The sequence below is a fragment of the Labrus bergylta genome, chromosome 6, assembly GCF_963930695.1.
Source record: "Labrus bergylta chromosome 6, fLabBer1.1, whole genome shotgun sequence".
In the NCBI taxonomy this organism is placed as follows: domain Eukaryota; kingdom Metazoa; phylum Chordata; class Actinopteri; order Labriformes; family Labridae; genus Labrus; species Labrus bergylta.
The window spans coordinates 32,579,816-32,596,758 of record NC_089200.1 but is presented as its reverse complement, the minus strand read 5'-3'; the positions used below and the strand labels follow the sequence as shown (position 1 = coordinate 32,596,758).

At 44.3% G+C, this 16,943-nt stretch overlaps 2 protein-coding genes across 2 annotated transcripts in view; one reads left to right on the top strand and one right to left on the bottom strand.

Moving 5' to 3' along the window:
• Positions 1-5,632, top strand: part of arhgap39 (Rho GTPase activating protein 39) — a 79,449-nt gene extending 73,817 nt beyond the window's left edge. The window contains exon 11 of the mRNA XM_020655936.3: positions 187-5,632. Coding sequence (XP_020511592.2) covers positions 187-381 — 195 coding nt within the window. The 3' untranslated portion in view covers positions 382-5,632. The remainder of the gene's footprint in view (positions 1-186) is intronic.
• Positions 5,589-16,163, bottom strand: lrrc41 (leucine rich repeat containing 41). The gene is made up of 10 exons (XM_020655938.3): positions 15,577-16,163; positions 14,101-14,187; positions 13,961-14,019; positions 13,068-13,881; positions 12,741-12,956; positions 11,691-11,855; positions 11,426-11,524; positions 10,084-10,212; positions 8,416-8,488; positions 5,589-7,049 (listed from the first exon to the last, which is right to left on the bottom strand). Exons 1-10 carry the CDS (start codon positions 15,671-15,673, stop codon positions 6,830-6,832), a joined length of 1,959 nt encoding a protein of 652 aa, XP_020511594.1. The 5' UTR covers positions 15,674-16,163; the 3' UTR covers positions 5,589-6,829.
• Positions 16,164-16,943: the final 780 nt, after the last annotated feature.

The window sequence follows — 16,943 nt, the reverse complement described above, 5'->3', positions numbered from 1 at the left end:
AAAGTTCTACAGGGGGAAAAACACTATTAGTCAAGACGCTGTCCACCATAAGACCATCATGTGATTTCTTAAATATGACCTGAGGCGTGTCTTTCATAGTCTGTGTGTGTGTGTGTGTGTGTGTGTGTGTGTGTGTGTGTGTGTGTGTGTGTGTGTGTGTGTGTGTGTGTGTGTGTGTGTGTGTAGGTATTTGCCCAGCCCGCCAATGTGGTCATCACCAAGATGGACGTGAACAACCTGGCCATGGTCATGGCTCCTAACTGTCTGCGATGCCAGTCCGACGACCCGAGGGTGATCTTTGAGAACACCCGCAAGGAGATGTCCTTCATCCGGGTGCTGATCCAGCGACTGGACACCAGCTTCATGGACGGAATCCTATAGCCCCCCCACCACACACACACTCTTTACCCTCAGCTTCACCTACGCTCCCTTTAACCCCCCCTCCCCCCATGAAATGCCCCCATACACTCCCCTCACACAGGATGGTCACATACACACATGTTTACTTTGAACTGAACTGCCTCGTTTTGTTTGTTTGAACCGGCTGTCTTTTCTATTTCTGTACCCGCTGTCCTTCAATGACATTCACAACAAACAAACAAACACCGTATAGGATCCAACAAGGTTTCCATGTGTGATCAGAGTGCTGTGTGTGCCTTTAACATGAGTCCAGTGTCCACACATACAGTCTGAAGTCATGGTCACACTCATAGGTCAGCTTCTTTTTGATCAACAACTTGAAACACAAACTCACATACAGTACTAACTGCCAAAGTCCACATACTCCATGCACGCCACCGTCCGTCAGCACGTTACGCTCGTATCTCCACAGCACGCACTGCGGCCCGTCTCCGGAGTGAACCAGCAGCACCGCTCACCTCTGAGTCTATTTCTGACACAATAGATCAACCCAGGCAGGAAACAGACACAGGAACGCATCTGTTGAATTTCAAAATAAAACACAAGTTACAGACTCCTGATCATGTTTTCCATCACTTTATCAACATGACATCAAATCAGAAAGAACAACTAATCATCCTCAGAGAGACAAAGACACATGTTGTTCCCTTTATTCCCGTGGGATCTTGTAGTTCTCCTGAGATCTTGGGAGTTCTCCTGTGATCTTGTAGTTCTCCTGAGATCTTGTAGTTCTCCTCTGATCTTGTAGTTCTCCTGTGATCTTGTAGTGCTCTTGTGATCTTGTAGTTCTCATGTGATCTTGTAGTTCTCCTGAGATCTTGTAGTTTCTGACAGAACACAGCGTGCACGGACTATGTGGAATAAAGCAGGAAGTGTCACTATCACCGAATACAGAGTGAGGATGAACACTCACAGGATGAATGATGCATTCATACAAACAGATTTTACACAAGTTCTGCCACAGGTGTTTAAACCTCTCACACAAACACGAGCTAACTAAACACACTCAGATATGATATGAGGCCTAGCTGCAGACAGGCGCCTCGGACACCAGGTGGAGAGGTGCCACGTTGTTTTACACTGCCGCAACCAGGAGCTGACACCTCCACACGGGGGGGGGGGACCTCACTCCTCCACCTCATCAGCCTCCTGACCTCTCTGAGTGTAGCTGTTCAGGCTGTGTGAGATGAGCGTTTTTACCTGTCAGAGCGGGAGCGTGGACACTTCGTGGTTTTACTCCTCTCTGTTCACGTTCTTTTAGAGTTTGATAAATTCCACGTTTGAAGTGAACACAACATTATGAACTGGTTTCCGTTGGAGAGCTGATGGTCACTCGCCCACGCTCTGTGGCTGACCGCAGAAGAACGTTCTCCGCAGGTCTTTTAGAAACAAAATATATTTGGTGTTTCCTCATGACGGCCCCGAGCAGGTATGAATAAATCTTAAGTTAACAGAGGTGAACTATAAAGTCTTCTATTCTGTTACATCAGTACACCCCTCGATGCTGCTCGCCATGTTAGCTAGGAAGACAATACTTAAAGAATGAATACTTCATTGCTGACTTATTACCTTCATTAAATTATTAATATAAACTTTATTTATTGCCAGGGAACAGTGGGAATATGTGGAATAATTAGAGTAACTCTAAAGGTCGTCCGGTTCACTCTCATGCTTACCTGTACGATTTAGAAACAGGTGTTACAAAGTGAATGATGCTACTGCGTTCTCTTACACATCACTATAAGTGACAGACAGACAAGTTTAAACACAGCTTCACGCTGTTTAGAGAAAACTTAAAGGTGGAGTCAGAAGCATTTTCCAGTTTGTAAAACTTCAAACTAAGCCACTCCTCCTCCTCCTCCTGGGCTCACTGCAGGATGTAGTGTGTACGTTTACTGCTTGTTGCTACACTGCAAGCTAACACATGCTAGCACAAGCTAACCTCCGGTGTTTGTCACCTGCCTGTCCAACAGGAAGTAGACCAACTCCACGTTCACGAGTAAAAGACAACACAAGGTTCACCCTCGTTTTAGAACGAGCTTTATCCACTTGGTGTTTCTCCTCACTCTGATTATATTTTTTATCCACTCCTAAACTCACCTGCTGCGCTCTCATTGGCTGGAAGAAAAACACCAGCTCCGCCCAGAAACGTGCCGAGTCAACCAGAACAAAGCAGATCAGTAAAATCCAGTCAGAGGACAGAGTCTCTGCAGACACAGTCACCACCACACATGTATGGAGGCCCAGAAGAGACGATGGAGCAGCTTCACTTTAGGAGAAGTCTGTCTTTTATTTTGAAGGAACAAGCTGCTGACTCTGTCTTTACTTTAGGAGAAGTCTGTCTTTTATTTTGAAGGAACAAGCTGCTGACTCTGTCTACTTTAGGAGAAGTCTGTCTTTTATTTTGAAGGAACAAGCTGCTGACTCTGTCTTTACTTTAGGAGAAGTCTGTCTTTTATTTTGAAGGAACAAGCTGCTGACTCTGTCTTTACTTTAGGAGAAGTCTGTCTTTTATTTTGAAGGAACAAGCTGCTGACTCTGTCTTTACTTTAGGAGAAGTCTGTCTTTTATTTTGAAGGAACAAGCTGCTGACTCCACCTTTAAGAAGCTGGAAGTTGTATTTTAATCCAGATGAACAGGATCCAGTGTAAACAATGAAACGTGATAATAGTCAAATGCTAAACTTTAGGTCGTCCATCTCGTCCCACCACAGTCCACGCTGCTGTGAAACCCGGCTAGGAACAGAAACAGTAGACGGTGTGACAGCCGCACTGCCAGTGAGGCCGCGTCACACTGTTTTTAAAAACAGCACAGCATGCTCGATGTTCCTCCTGGGAGGGGTTTGAAAGATGCCCCCCCCCAGCCCCCGTCCTGTCACCCCACCTGATCCCACAGACCTCCACCTCCCGCCCCCCCCCCCAACAGGCCTTTCTGCTCACTAATGATTTGTGAATGTGTGTGTCTGTCGTTGTTTACTAAATGTGTCCGTGTGTGTACGAGGTCGTACTGTGACTTCCTGTTTTCATTTGAGATTTCTCTGTATTTAACAGACTTTCTATGTTTTTAACATGTTTGTTTTTATATGATTTAATTTATTTATATTTATTTGAGGATATGTCCTTAATGCCTTCTTGAGAAATTGTATTGTAGGCTCCCGTGTGTGTTTTTGTTACGACACGAGTGTGTGTCCTGTATGTGTATGAACGTGCAATCGACTGCAGGTTTCCAAATGTTCGGGCATATGTCAAACTCGTTGTATCCGTCTTATTCTGATGACTGTGGGTGCTCCATAGAGAGACACACACACACACACACACACACACACACACACACACACACACACACACACACACACACACGGACCAGCCTAGAAACCACTGACGCCCCCCCCCCCTAAAGGTCCAGATGATGTCCGTTTTTGTCGACATAAACCTTTGACTTTGTGTGTTTGTGTGCAGCTCGCTCTCTCTGACACACACACTCCTCATAGATCACGTGTACATTGACTCTGTACAGACTGTAAAAAGAAGAATTTAGGGAATCAGGCGAGGAAAAATCGCCATGTGTACCAGTGAGAACCCGTCATGTTACAGGGAGACGACTTAATGTTTCTTTTTCTTTCATGTCTCGTTCAAGTGTAAAATCTTCTCGCATCGATAGAAGTCTAAAAGTTTAACAAGTTTAATACCTGAAACACATCTTTGAACAGTCTTTAGACTATTCCATCATTATCAACTCCAGGAAGTGTTTCAGTCACTGTAGGTCTAATTCATACCCCAGGGAGAATTTAGTGCGCAGCGGACAGCGCTTCATCGGGTCTATGATGGACGGCAGGAGTCAGCTATCAGCCGGCTCAATCACCGTCTCTCACTGAACAGGCTGCCACAGTTCAGAGCAGTGAGAGAGCGCCCCCTCAAGGGGAGTGGTTACAATGACATCCTGAGATCATCCCACCCTTCCTTCATAATCAAACATTTCACTGATGGTCAGACGCTGGCTGACTTTGACAGACGACAGGTTTTTAGGCTCCAAACAGGAAGTGTGTCAAAACATGTGAGGGTTGCTTCTTACTTTCTTCTGTCACGATTGGAGCCTCAGATAAACTCTTTGCTAACCTTAGGTGACCCAGGTCAGTAGGGGGCCCCCTAACGGCTGACAAACTTTGAAACCCGAGCATTGCCTCAAATTGTGCTCATTTAGCAACGACAGGAAATCTGCCTAAGGGGGCCCCATCTGACATCACTCACTCTCAATACCCTGCTAAGCATCACAGCATTATTCAGGTGAAAAACAAAATGTGTCAATTAAGGAAAATGAAAAGGAGTTATCAATCTGAAAAAAAGTGAAAAAAGACAGAGGGAAAATTCATTGGAAGAGGCCCCACAATGAACCTTTGCCTGGGGCCCCAACAGACCCTAGAATGGCCCCTGAATGGAACTAACTGGAATCATGAGCATTTTAGGGTCTAATTCGCTCCCTGTCTTTTAACCCAGGTCATTAAATGTGACGTCCTGTGCCATGTGCCACTTTCAACACCAGGTGTGATTTAGATTTATACTTCCTGTTTTCCACTTTTCCTCATTAAGGAGAACTGGTGACACCTTTTACAGGACAGGCCCGTCATCGGGTGACTGACTTCTTTATGCGGTATGAATCCAGCCAAATATTTCTACGTCATCCTATCAAACCACTTAGTAGGAGATAGTCGGTCCAGGCTCTAATATAACGCGCCGGTGTGTATGAGTATGTGCTGTGTGTTTGTTAATATAAGCGACGGTTGTAGATAGACCCAGCCAATCAACCAGTTAGCATGCAGACGTCGGGTCTTCACTCTCTTCCACTTGAATTTACTAAAAGATGAAAAATATAGAAGGAAGCAAAGTGACTCTACAGAGCGTAAGTGTTACCGTATTTAGCTTTAAATGATCACTCTGAAAAAGAAGACGCGCTTTTTAATCCCTTTTTCTGGTTGTTTTTTCTACTCGGTTCCTACTAATGACGAGTTAGTAGTCAGTGTGTTCGATGATGTTCGTCTGATAAGAAAAAGACAACGAAGAGAAGGTGAGCGATGGCCGCTCTTCACCTTTACATTCAATTCTCCAGGTTTTTTCAGTTGTCTCTTAATGTCCACTGTCACTCACACTCTGTCTGAAGGAAGACTCTGGAGGTGTAACAGATGTTGGTTTAATAAAAGATTCAAATGTCAAACTAACACGGGCTGCTGTTTCACTTCAAAACAAGAGAACAAATTCAGCAACATATTTCATGTAACATACCGTAAAACTTCTAATAAACGCCCATCCCAATTCAAGGCCCCGCCCCTTTGACCTGCCTGGTGTAGCCACATGTTTTAACCAATAAAGGCAGCTCTTCGTTAGAGGTCGATGTGGATTGAATATACGGAGATAAAGCAGCAAGACTCAAAGAATACCTCAACATCAAGACAGAATGAAGCTAGTGCAGCGTACGGTCTTAAAAAGCAACACCAAATTCTTGATTTGTAACTTAAAGGTCACAAGTCCTCTTCACCATGTTCCTCTAACTCTAATATGTGTCTCTAGTCTGTCTTCAAACCCCCCAATGATGAGAAAAGTGCATCCTCTCCGTCTTTTGCCTGCTCCACTTTTCAGAAAATGTGTGCTCAAACAGGCCGTTTGGAGATTTTCCCTTCATGACATCACAAAGGGCAGTAACCCCTCCCCCAGGTGGGTGACACTCCCACAGCTAGGTGTTTGTTCTGCCCTCTGAGTCTGCCTTCTCAACATAAACAATAGGACATGGAGCGAGAAAGACCGAGTACACCCAAGCCCTTCCAGAGAGGGGGCGTGGTCAGACACAGCTCATTTACATATTTAAAGGTACAGACACAGAAACAGCCTGTTCTGAGCAGGGCTGAAATAGAGGGGTTTATAGGCATGATCAAATACAGGATCAGAGTGGATTTAGAACAAGAAACTTCACACACATGTTTTGAGGAGCTCTGAGACTTATTTACACTGAAGAAGAGGAAGAGGATATGTGACCATTAAGATGTTTAAGTAAAGGTCTGCCTCGAATTGACGCCTGTACCAAATAAAGGCCGGCTCATTTCATGGACTAAAGTAGATAAAAGCCTGGGCTCATTGATAGAAGTTTTACGGCATAAAAATCAAATGACGTGTGAAAAGTAAATAACCAAACTAGCCGTACAGATTCATCCACTTCTCTGATGTCACTATGGATACAATAAGCACAGAACACTTCCTTTGTGCACACATTGTAGGTATGTATGGTAAGGAACGAAAAATGCAGGTCCAGAAAATGTTAAACCATCCAAACTGACATCTCACTGATCACAGTCCTTTTTCTATCAGAGAGAAAATATAAAAAAAAGCTTCATTTCAGTCCAACAGGGAGAGAGCCGCCCCGTTCACATGTTGCTGATGTGGTCGGCCATCGTGTGGGTGGATACCCATCCTTCAACAAGTACAACACCAAATGGTCGGAGTCTCTTCAGTGCAGTGTCCCACGTGTCGGGGTCCCGGTCTCCTGGGTTTTTCCTGAGGTCAAGGGTCAGTCGGTGTGGGGGGCGATGAGTCCTCAGTGTGTCTGCAAACTCCAGCAGCTCAGCAGGCTGGATGAAGTTGGAGCTGCTCAGGACAGAAGACAAAGTCAACAAAAACTTAAAACAAGAGTTGGCTTAATAAAGTCAGCGCTTTTCCACCACACGGCCTGATTCAGTTTGGTTCAGTACAGTTCACATTACTGATATTTCCACTCTCAAAAATTTGGAATGGAACCAAAATAAACTATCTGTACCGTCCTACTTTTTTGCTTCCCTTCTGTTTGGTTGCCAAGCGTACCGATCTGACCCTAAAGGGCGGAGATAGACACCCTACAGTCTGTTGATTGGTCGAAAGAATCATGACTTCCTGTGACAGCATAAAGGACAAACACTAAACACACCATGTTTAAATATCCTGTGGTATCAGTGGGGTTTTTTTTGACTAAAGGCCTTATTTTTAATGATCCCGATCACTTCCAGGTGTGTTTCAGGATGTCAGGCATCCAGTTTGATACGCTGCTCTCTATACTGGAAGCACACATTAAAAGGAACAACACCAATCTCTGCAGAGCTAATGATTCTGAACAGCAGCTGGCAGTATGTGGACGGTGGCGAGAAAATCGAACCTGTTCTGAAAAGAAATAATGACGTACAGAAGTTTCTGAGTCAGTGTGCAAACATTAAGACACAACATGAGATCGTATTTTTTTGTGCGCCATTTTCAGAAGAAAAGAAGAAAAGAAGGGACTCAGTGTGCAACGGCCTTTACGTCAGCGCATATGGATGACCTTGGAGGTGCTAACCTCTGCTGGACGTCCTCAATTGTTGTCCTTTGTTTACTTTGTTGCATTCTTCTTGGCAGGCTACACTGCTATGATGTCACACTGTTACGTAGCTGACGGTGCTATCACTATACAACTAACAACGCAACTTACCAAGTAAGGGATTGGTTGGTTGTGAAAGCACAAGCAAGATCAGGGTTTACCGTACCAAACAGAACCAAACAGAACCAGACAGAACCAGACAGTGGGATCGAGACTTCATTCCCCCATTACTGACACACTGACGTTGAAGCAGTCATGAAACGTCATGAGGTGGAGTTTAGATTCTTGTCTGTTTGATACTTCAATAAAATAAATGTCACATGTAAAAAAACTAATACTTCAACTTTATCTTTTCTTAGAGTCCCCCCCCCCCTGCTTCTATCTAAGAAAAGATAGAAGGACCCCAGGAGGGGAATCACTGCAGTATTGTAATGGACAGCTTTTAAAAATGTAGTGTTGACCTTATTCAAGTTGAGTAACACGTGATAGAAAACACAAACATCTGTAGCTTTAGCGACATGAAGAGTTCTTCATACTTCAGAGGTGAGAACGTTCACATCAGACTATTCAGCTAACAACACGTGCACTGATAACTTCAGAGCAGCAGAGTGGTCCTGCAGCTCCTACCTGATGTTCAGTCTGTTCACTAAGCTCGCTGAAGATCCTGAGAACAGCTCCGACAGGATGCACACGTTCCTGGCTGTAGACACACAAACTTACATTTATTTACAGATAAACAGAAGTGATATGATTTATCTTTCTCCAGAGATCTGACTTGAAAAACACACACACTCAGCTCGTCATATTTATGTAAATGTGTTTGAACTTGTGTCGTGCTTTTCTAGTCTTCTAACAACTCAAAGCTCTTTTCAGATCCTCCTAAGCTCAGCAGTCATCACGTCTTTGACCGTTCATATTGATTCTGTGACAGCGTAATGTTGGTGTCCTAGTCAGTGAATTAACATTGTTTTTCTGCGTTGTAGAAGCACGGCACAGTGGGAGCTCCACATACACAGTCAGACTCAGACACACACACACACACACACACACACACACACACACACAGAGCGCTGTGCTCCCCCTGCTGACTCAGCTGATTCTGACGACTTAAAGCTCGACTTAAACTGCATGTCATATTCACACATTCACACAGAGAGAGTCCATCAGTATGAACTCATCCATTCACACGCTGATGATGAAGGAGCGGGAGCGGGAGCGGGGGGTTAAGTGTCTTGCCCAAGGATACATCGGACATGTAGCTGCAGGAGCTGGGGATCAAACCCTCGACCTTCCAGTTGGGAGATGACGACTCTACCAACTGAGTTAACAAGCTCATCTGAGACTGGTGATCTTTTCAGTGAGAGTTTGTGACTACAAATGATTTAATGTGGTTTATAATCATTTCATTCTATCAAGTTTCAATATATTCAACTCTGAACGCTTTTCACGTCAGGCGTCTTCTGATGTCTCCCTCCAACATCAGACTTTAACATCGGAGATTCTTCTGATATCTACAGAGTCCAACACAAGTCACAAACTGTCTTTTTTCTTTGACATGTTTCTCAACACTGGCACATTTAGCTAACGATCAATCTTGTGCCAAATCATGACAAGTTTTGTCAGGACACTTCCCTTTTAAAAGTCGACGATGTGTCCTTGGGAACGATACTTAACCCCAAGATGCTGCTGACACACACCGACCAGAAATACACGCACATGCACAAACAGGACCTGAGGACATGCATTCATGGAGAGATGTCAGAGTAAGGGGGCTGCTACAGACTGAACTACTGCCGCCTCAACATTCACATATTGATGGACTCTTTACACAGCAGCCTCTACCATCAGTGTATGAATGGATGAGTTAATACTGATGGACTCTTTACTCAGCAGCCTCTACCATCAGTGTATGAATGGATGAGTTAATACTGATGGACTCTTTACACAGCAGCCTCTACCATCAGTGTATGAATGGATGAGTTAATACTGATGGACTCTTTACTCAGCAGCCTCTACCATCAGTGTGTGAATGTGTATGAATGCATGAGTTAATACTGATGGACTCTTTACTCAGCAGCCTCTACCATCAGTGTGTGAATGTGTATGAATGCATGAGTTAATACTGATGGACTCTTTACTCAGCAGCCTCTACCATCAGTGTGTGAATGTGTAGGTGTGACCTGTGGTGTTAAAGCGCTTTGAGTAGTCAGAAGACTAGAAAAGAACTAAACAAGTCCATTTCCTGCACAGGAGGCATGAACTGAATGTGACTGCTGTCTGTAGAAAGATGCTCACCTAGTCGATTCTGAGCCAGGCTGAGTGTGTGAAGAGAAGGCACTTTCTTTACAGCCGTCACCAATTGCCTCAAACTCTCCTCTTTGTCTCTCCACTTCTCAAGGAGGCGGCAGTCATTCAACCGCAGCTCTGAGAGGAGAAGACAAAAAAAACAAAGTTCATCAAAAGCTCCGAGAGGAGATTACAGAAATGTTGGTTAAGCTTTAGATAACGGTCCACAGAGCATCCCGTGCACTGATTCATCATCATTCATCACATCTTCATTTATTAATGCATTAATGAAGCTTTGCGTTAGTTCTTGCAGACAGCCATCTGATCAACAGCAGCTCATATCGCGGCACTCCGTTTAAACACAACCTCTATCTCCCTGATCTCTGCTATAACCACGCTGCTCACACTCTGCTGCTGCTGCAGGCAAAGCTTTGCCTCCACCATCCCAGCCGCCTCCTTTCTGCCTCAAGCCTTTGGGTCCCCCTTGTGGTGGGGTTTAGCACTGCGCTCCCTGGAAACCTGTGGCGTGCTGCTCAGCTAACCCAGGGAGCATCCTCTGAGCAGAGCCTCAAACACCGAGCTCACCTGTGCATCCACTTTGTATAAAATGGTGAGAGTGTTCCTGGTTGAAGTAAGGTGTTTCAGTCTCCATGAGTCAGAAGTTATTATGGGATGTTCATTATTTCTTTAAAAAAAAAAGGAACGATCTGCTGAATTCCAAGAGTTAGAGTTTTTATGACTTCAGCATCACTTCTTCATGTTTGTGGACCCTCGAATACAGCGGAGCAATGATCTGTCTTTAACACTTTGAAATAACATCCAGTCATAGGTGGTGTTTCAAAGTGTTGGAGTCATGATGACCTCAGCATTACTTCTTAAACATCATGAAACACCTTTGGGGGGTGGGCTGGAAAGCCCATAGAGGTGGGATGTGGAGGCTCTGCAGGCTGACTGGCTTTTGCACTGCTCGGCATCACAGGAGCTGCCAAAAGGAGAGCAATCAAGACCACCATTGAGGCTGCAGAGAGGGCCTCTAGGTGGCTTTGGATCAAGAGGTCTGACACGTGGGCCACCGGATGAACTCAGGATTCATCCCTGATGATGTGTCCCAGCATATGAAGATACTAAAGTGCATTACTGATAATTTATCAGCATTACTGATAATTCATGAACCACTGCTTTGATTCATGATGAATTTGTCCATGAAACTCATGATAATCTGTGGACCCTTATCTAAAGTGTTTTCATTTAGCATAGCTTCATTTTCCTGAAGGAAACCAAACCACTTTGTCCCAGGCACCGGTCCATAATCAGAGAAAGACTTACAGGGAGCAGTCAGGACTTTTCTTACCTTCCAACTTGCAGACTTTGAGAAGATTTAAGATCTCCGGGAGACAGTCAGACAGCTTCATGTCCTCCAAATGAAGAATCTTCAAGTGGTGGTTGGACTCTGAAAAAGTGACCACATGTAAATAGTGACAGCACTGCAGTGGGGGTGTGGTTTTGAGCAGGACAGTTGGGTTGGTTGTAAGTGAATAATGAAATCCAGTGTCCTGTATGCTTTGGGTCAAAGTGGACACTCTTTGTTTACACCTTCTTAGAGTGAGACACGTTACCTGACAGAGTGGTCAGGAGTCGCTTCTGAGAGGAGCCCGTTGGTAATCTCATCCCGGCTACGTGAAGTGTGGTGAGATTTGGACAGCGCCTCAGCACCGACGTGAAAAGCTGCATATCTGTTTGGACCTCAGTGACTTTGACTGTGAGTTTCTCCAGAGGCAGCTCTGTTCAAAGAAGGAGAAGAGTCAAGGTCAAAAATGATGAAAATGAACATTTACAGGGCCAATCAGTGAAACGATAAAGGTATCTTACTATATGATCATTAAAGAAACATGCTATGTTGAAGTGCTGGCTTCTCTGACAACAATGCAGCAGTCAGTATGTCCTCCTTCTAACTTTAGATTCTGGTCCTGAATGCTCTGGATTTGTTTGGACCAGAGAAGGTAGGCGCTTTTAAGACACCCCCCCACACGGCTGTTTTGGACGGCCCTCGGTTTGTCAGATATGAGAGCAGTTATCAGGTCAAACCAAGAGAAGTGGTTCAGATAGAAGTGATTGTACCCGACCTAAAAAGCCTCTGCATGTTTCTAATAAGCTCCACGAGCAGAAACGTGCTCAAACTAGGATCAATATTGGAGATGCTTTTGAAAAATGGAGAGAGGTTAGAACACAGAAAGGTTTACAGACCCATGCAGAGCTGGATAAACACTGAAGCTTCAGAGTCCACCACATGGTGACCTGTGTGAGCATCTACTCTAGAGAGGAGGAGGGGAGGGGGGGGGAGAGACAGCTCTCTGTAATGTTTAGAATTTAGACTGCAGTACCCATTTTAAACACCAGGGGTCAGAGTTACATACTGCTCCTTTAACAAAGTTCAAGAAGAGTCTTGCTGTTATTTGATGCTCATTCTTTGTACAGTCAGATGTATGAAGGGTTCTACTACTATAAAAAAAAGCTCTTCTTTTACTTTCAGACCAAACTCTTGCACACATAAAAGATTCTCTTCTAATCACTATAAGACTAAATTGGTTAACGATTATTATCTAAATGAACGTTGTGTTTCAAATGTTGCATCACATTACTGCTCACTTCACGTTCAGTTTTTTTACCTTCGGTGTCTGACTCTGCAAGCCGGGAATAAGGGACCACGGTATGGATCTCCACATGCAGCGACTTCACTTCGGAGCTGGCATTCAGCAGGGTCTCCATGAGTTTGGCGTAGGGCAGGGCACTGATGCTCAGGTCAGTCAGGCAGCTGCGGGAGCTCTCAGACAGTCGCCTCAGTGCTCTAGCCAGGGACAATATATCTGAGTCTGTGAAGGTCCCTGCACAAAACACAAAGTAGAATAGTTTCACAACGCTTCTCTGGAGTTCATGGTCCTCGACCTTTGTCACATCTGTCACAAGTCACCAAGGATGCAAACACTTAAACTTACAGGAGCTGTGCAGGATCAGAGAACGAAGGCAGAAAAAGGTGGGCAGGGCGTCGGTCAGCACTCTAAAGGAGTCTGACCTACAGTTATTTAACTCCAGATGTTTAATCTGGCCCCTTGGACAAGTCCCTGCTGAGGGGCCATCACATGGAGCGAAGACTCGACAGAGAATCTGTGGATCTACGACCACGTTAGCTACTCCAGATTTCTCCTCCTCCGATGACACAAAGCTGATCTTTGGACGTTTGCATGGCGTTGCTTCATCATCCCGATCAGCTGAGGCACTGCTAACAAGACCAGAGCTACAACTGGGCCCGCCTTCTCTGACTGAAGTGTCTTGTGGAATACCGCTCTCCTTTCTGGCGTGCATTAGGTTCATGAGCTCGGGGGATACATGCTGAGTTCCCCTTCCATAGAGGATCCAGGCCAGCAGCACGGGACAGTCACTGTGTACAAGAACTGTGTCGGCCACCCCGTGGTCGGCCAGGCGGTGAAAGATATACAGCGCGGTCTGATTGCCCTTCTTTGAGAGATCCATGGGGTTTGATACAATTTTCACAGTTTTCATTCGCTTTTCAAAAAGGTTCAGAAGCGGCCGCTGCTCCTCCGTTAACCACTGAAGTTTCTTGTGACTGCCTGGACTCCCGAGAAGCGTGAAACTGGTGAGGCATTTTGCTGCAGCCCACAGGAAGGAGGGGGTGTTCAGATTGGCGAGGTTCCTTTTGACAAACGGGTTAGTGAAGCCATAGAAGACGAATGTAAACAGCCACTTCATGACCTCGTGTTTGGCCTCCTCTTCAGTGTGGAGACCCACAGCCTGAAATGGAATGTGGAGACATGATCATGTGTGGGCTGCAGAGGTTTGAAATTTTATAGAGCTCTTTGGTGACACCTACCTGTTCAGGTCTGCACATATCCAGCAGGATCCCGATCCATCCAGAGTACGTTGATATCCCTGGAAGAAGACAAATGAACATCTTCACCACCTCTGTCACAAAGACCAGATACAAACCGCTACATGACGATGATACCGTACCTCTCTGATTCAGAGCAGGCTGGAGTTCATCCAGCTGGCATATGGTCAGGTGAGGAAGAAGATCCCTTATGAGAGGCGTTGGAAGACCTGAGTTAGGACAGATAGTTAGGACTCTCTGACAAGGGGCAGCGCTGTGTAGAAGGTTTGTAAGTGCTGGAAATCAGTCTTGGTCTGAACACAGGTCTCAAGACCACTTTTTGAAGATCACGGCTCGTGTTGGAATTGAAATCTTTTTGTGTGTGTATGTGGAGCTCCCTATGTGGCCATGCTCTCGCAATGCCGAAATGCAGAATATTACTCTGGTGCAGAATCACTGTGAATGTTCAAAGACGTGATGACAGCTCAGCGTAGTTATGGCACTTTTGTCTGAAAGGGGCTAATGTTTATATACTCGTCTGGCAGGCTTTATAGTTAAAGTTTGTCTGCATGCTAAAGCTAATAACTTACTATTAAAAGTAAACGATAGTAACAAAATAACTAAGTATAGCCTTTTGGCTGCCCAGAAACGTCAAACAAAGGGCACAACTTTTCATGAGCTCATGACTCCTAAATACGGTAAATACGATATTCCCGAGAAGGCCATGAAGGCAGCTAAAGTCCAAGAGATTCATGTGCTGCTCGGGTTGACTAAATGTCCGAGTTGGGACCAGGTTGGGACGTCGCTCTTCTTACTTCATTGTGTTCACGTGATTTCAGTTCAGAAGGTCGGAATGATGTAACAAGTTATATTTTTAGAAAAAAATTGATTTGTAATACGTGAATTAATAAAAAATGTTGACATGAACAAAACATATTTTGCCCCCATGTGAAGACGAGTCGGGAAGTTGGGCACCTCATTCTTTTCCGAGTTTCGGAGGAACAGGAGTTCATATGCATTTCATTTCCGATGTTTCCGACACCTCATGAATGCACCATATATATTCCCTCATGGAATGCCTCTCGTCCAATCAGACCGGTTGTTCTGAACTAACTGATGATAATCGATACGAGCGCTAAAACGACAACTAACCGTTAACCAACGAGACCTGACGGTTGTCGTTAGTTTACGTTAACTGCTAACATTTGGCTCATACACAGACTGTAAATATTACAGGTTCATACAGTGTCATGTTAGCTTCTTCTATTTAAATTCAACCTTACTCTCTGTTCTTAGACATCTTTGTACTCTGAAAGTATTATATATTTATTTCTCGTTTATTGCACATAGTTATGGTTACATCTGTTAGTCTGATCACTGTCCACTTATATCTACTCCTTTTTATATTTTGTATTTTAAGTTAAGTTTAAGCTTTAAGTTGTATTTAAATTGACACTTTATATTTAGGTTAAAATGTTTCGTTTACTTGCACTGTTGTTAATTTACTGCTCTGTGTGCCTTTGAATTGCCCCCCGGGGACAAATAAAGTTTTTTGAATTGAATTGAATTGAAAGGTAAAGTAACGTTACGGTGATTTAACGTTAATATTCTCCACTTACCAAGAACACCTTCCAGTCCTATAGCATCGAAATGTGTCCTCACAGCTCGGAAACAAACCTGCTTTAGGTTTCTCTGCTTTGCTTTGCCGCCAGTCATTGTTTAGTTCTCATGAGTTTAGTTTTCTACAGTCAAAGAGAGGTCAATAAAACAATAAAACAGTAAAACAGAGCCCGACCAACAGACTGTACTGATAGTAAACAGTCCACCGGCTTCTTCTTCTTCTTTGGTGTTTTAGCGGTAGATTTCATCCAAGAGGTCGCATTACTGCCCCCTGCTGGATTAAACCACTCATCACATTTCTAAATCCTCCTCAACAGACCAGGGACCAGATTCACGAAGCCTCATAAATACTAAGAGATTTCTCATAGTGTCAAAATTCAAAGACAATTCTTCTGCCTCTCCCTCTTTCACCACGGTCCAAATACTTTTTAAATGTCTCCTTACGAGTCCCTCTCTCTCTCTGTCTCTCCATTTCTGACAAAAACTTTCTACAATTAGTAAGTCAACTGTTCCTGCAAAGAGACCAGATGTGTGTGTCCCGGTGATATGTAGAGAGTACTGTTTAAATTACTGTGACCTATTCTGCTTTATTAATTCTATTATTTTGCATTTAAAATGAAAACTGTTGGGCTTTATTTTGAAATTTTGAAATAAAGTGAGCAGCTTCTGGTTAATGAAAGGTTGGGACATGAAGTTAAAGGCAGTGTTGGTAATTTCCTCCAGATCCACTTTTTAAGATGTTTGTTGAAATTGTTTTTAGGTCCTGACAGAAATTAATAACTCGTGTTATCTGAAAATCTGTCATCTGTATCAGTAGTAAGTCTGTAAAAACTTTGACCAATGTCTGCCACGAGGTACCAATCTGATGAACCAATCAGACGCCTCCCTGTCTCCCTGCTCGTTCTCTACTCCTTGGGTGCTCTAGACCACATTCAAAGCACGTAACCAATGACGCGCTTTGAATCTAGGTGAGTTTCTACACAATGCAAGAGATGAGCTGAGGTCCGCTTCTGGAGTAACGGGGGGGGGGGGGGGGGGGGTTGTAGACATAGCACTGAGGGAATGCTACTTTTAAAATCATGCTAGTCTTAGAAAATGACCAACTCTGCCTTTAAGCACAGAAACAGGAAGTGGTTAGGGATCCCAAACTGAAGTCAAACAGCTCAAAGGAACGGTAACAAAGGTCAATGTGTGATGTCATAAGGTCAATGTGTGATGTCATAAGATCAATGTGTGTTGTCATAAGGTGGATATTACTTTGGACTGGTCAGCTGAGCTGTCTGAGAGTTTGTTAAAGTGAAATGAGACATTCACTGAGACTACAGGGAGACACTGAGGACGATTATCTACCGTGAGCCTGTGTCCA

What these genes read in the sequence shown, in the direction of transcription:
- lrrc41 (XM_020655938.3), bottom strand. Translation starts at nt 15,673, where the DNA reads ATGACTGGCGGCAAAGCAAAGCAGAGAAACCTAAAGCAGGTTTGTTTC. An exon ending in ATATGTGCAGACCTGAACAG is followed by an intron (nt 13,882 to 13,960) that starts GTAGGTGTCACC and finishes ATTCCATTTCAG; the next exon opens with GCTGTGGGTCTCCACACTGA. An exon ending in TGCAGAGTCAGACACCGAAG is followed by an intron (nt 11,856 to 12,740) that starts GTAAAAAAACTG and finishes TTCTTTGAACAG; the next exon opens with AGCTGCCTCTGGAGAAACTC.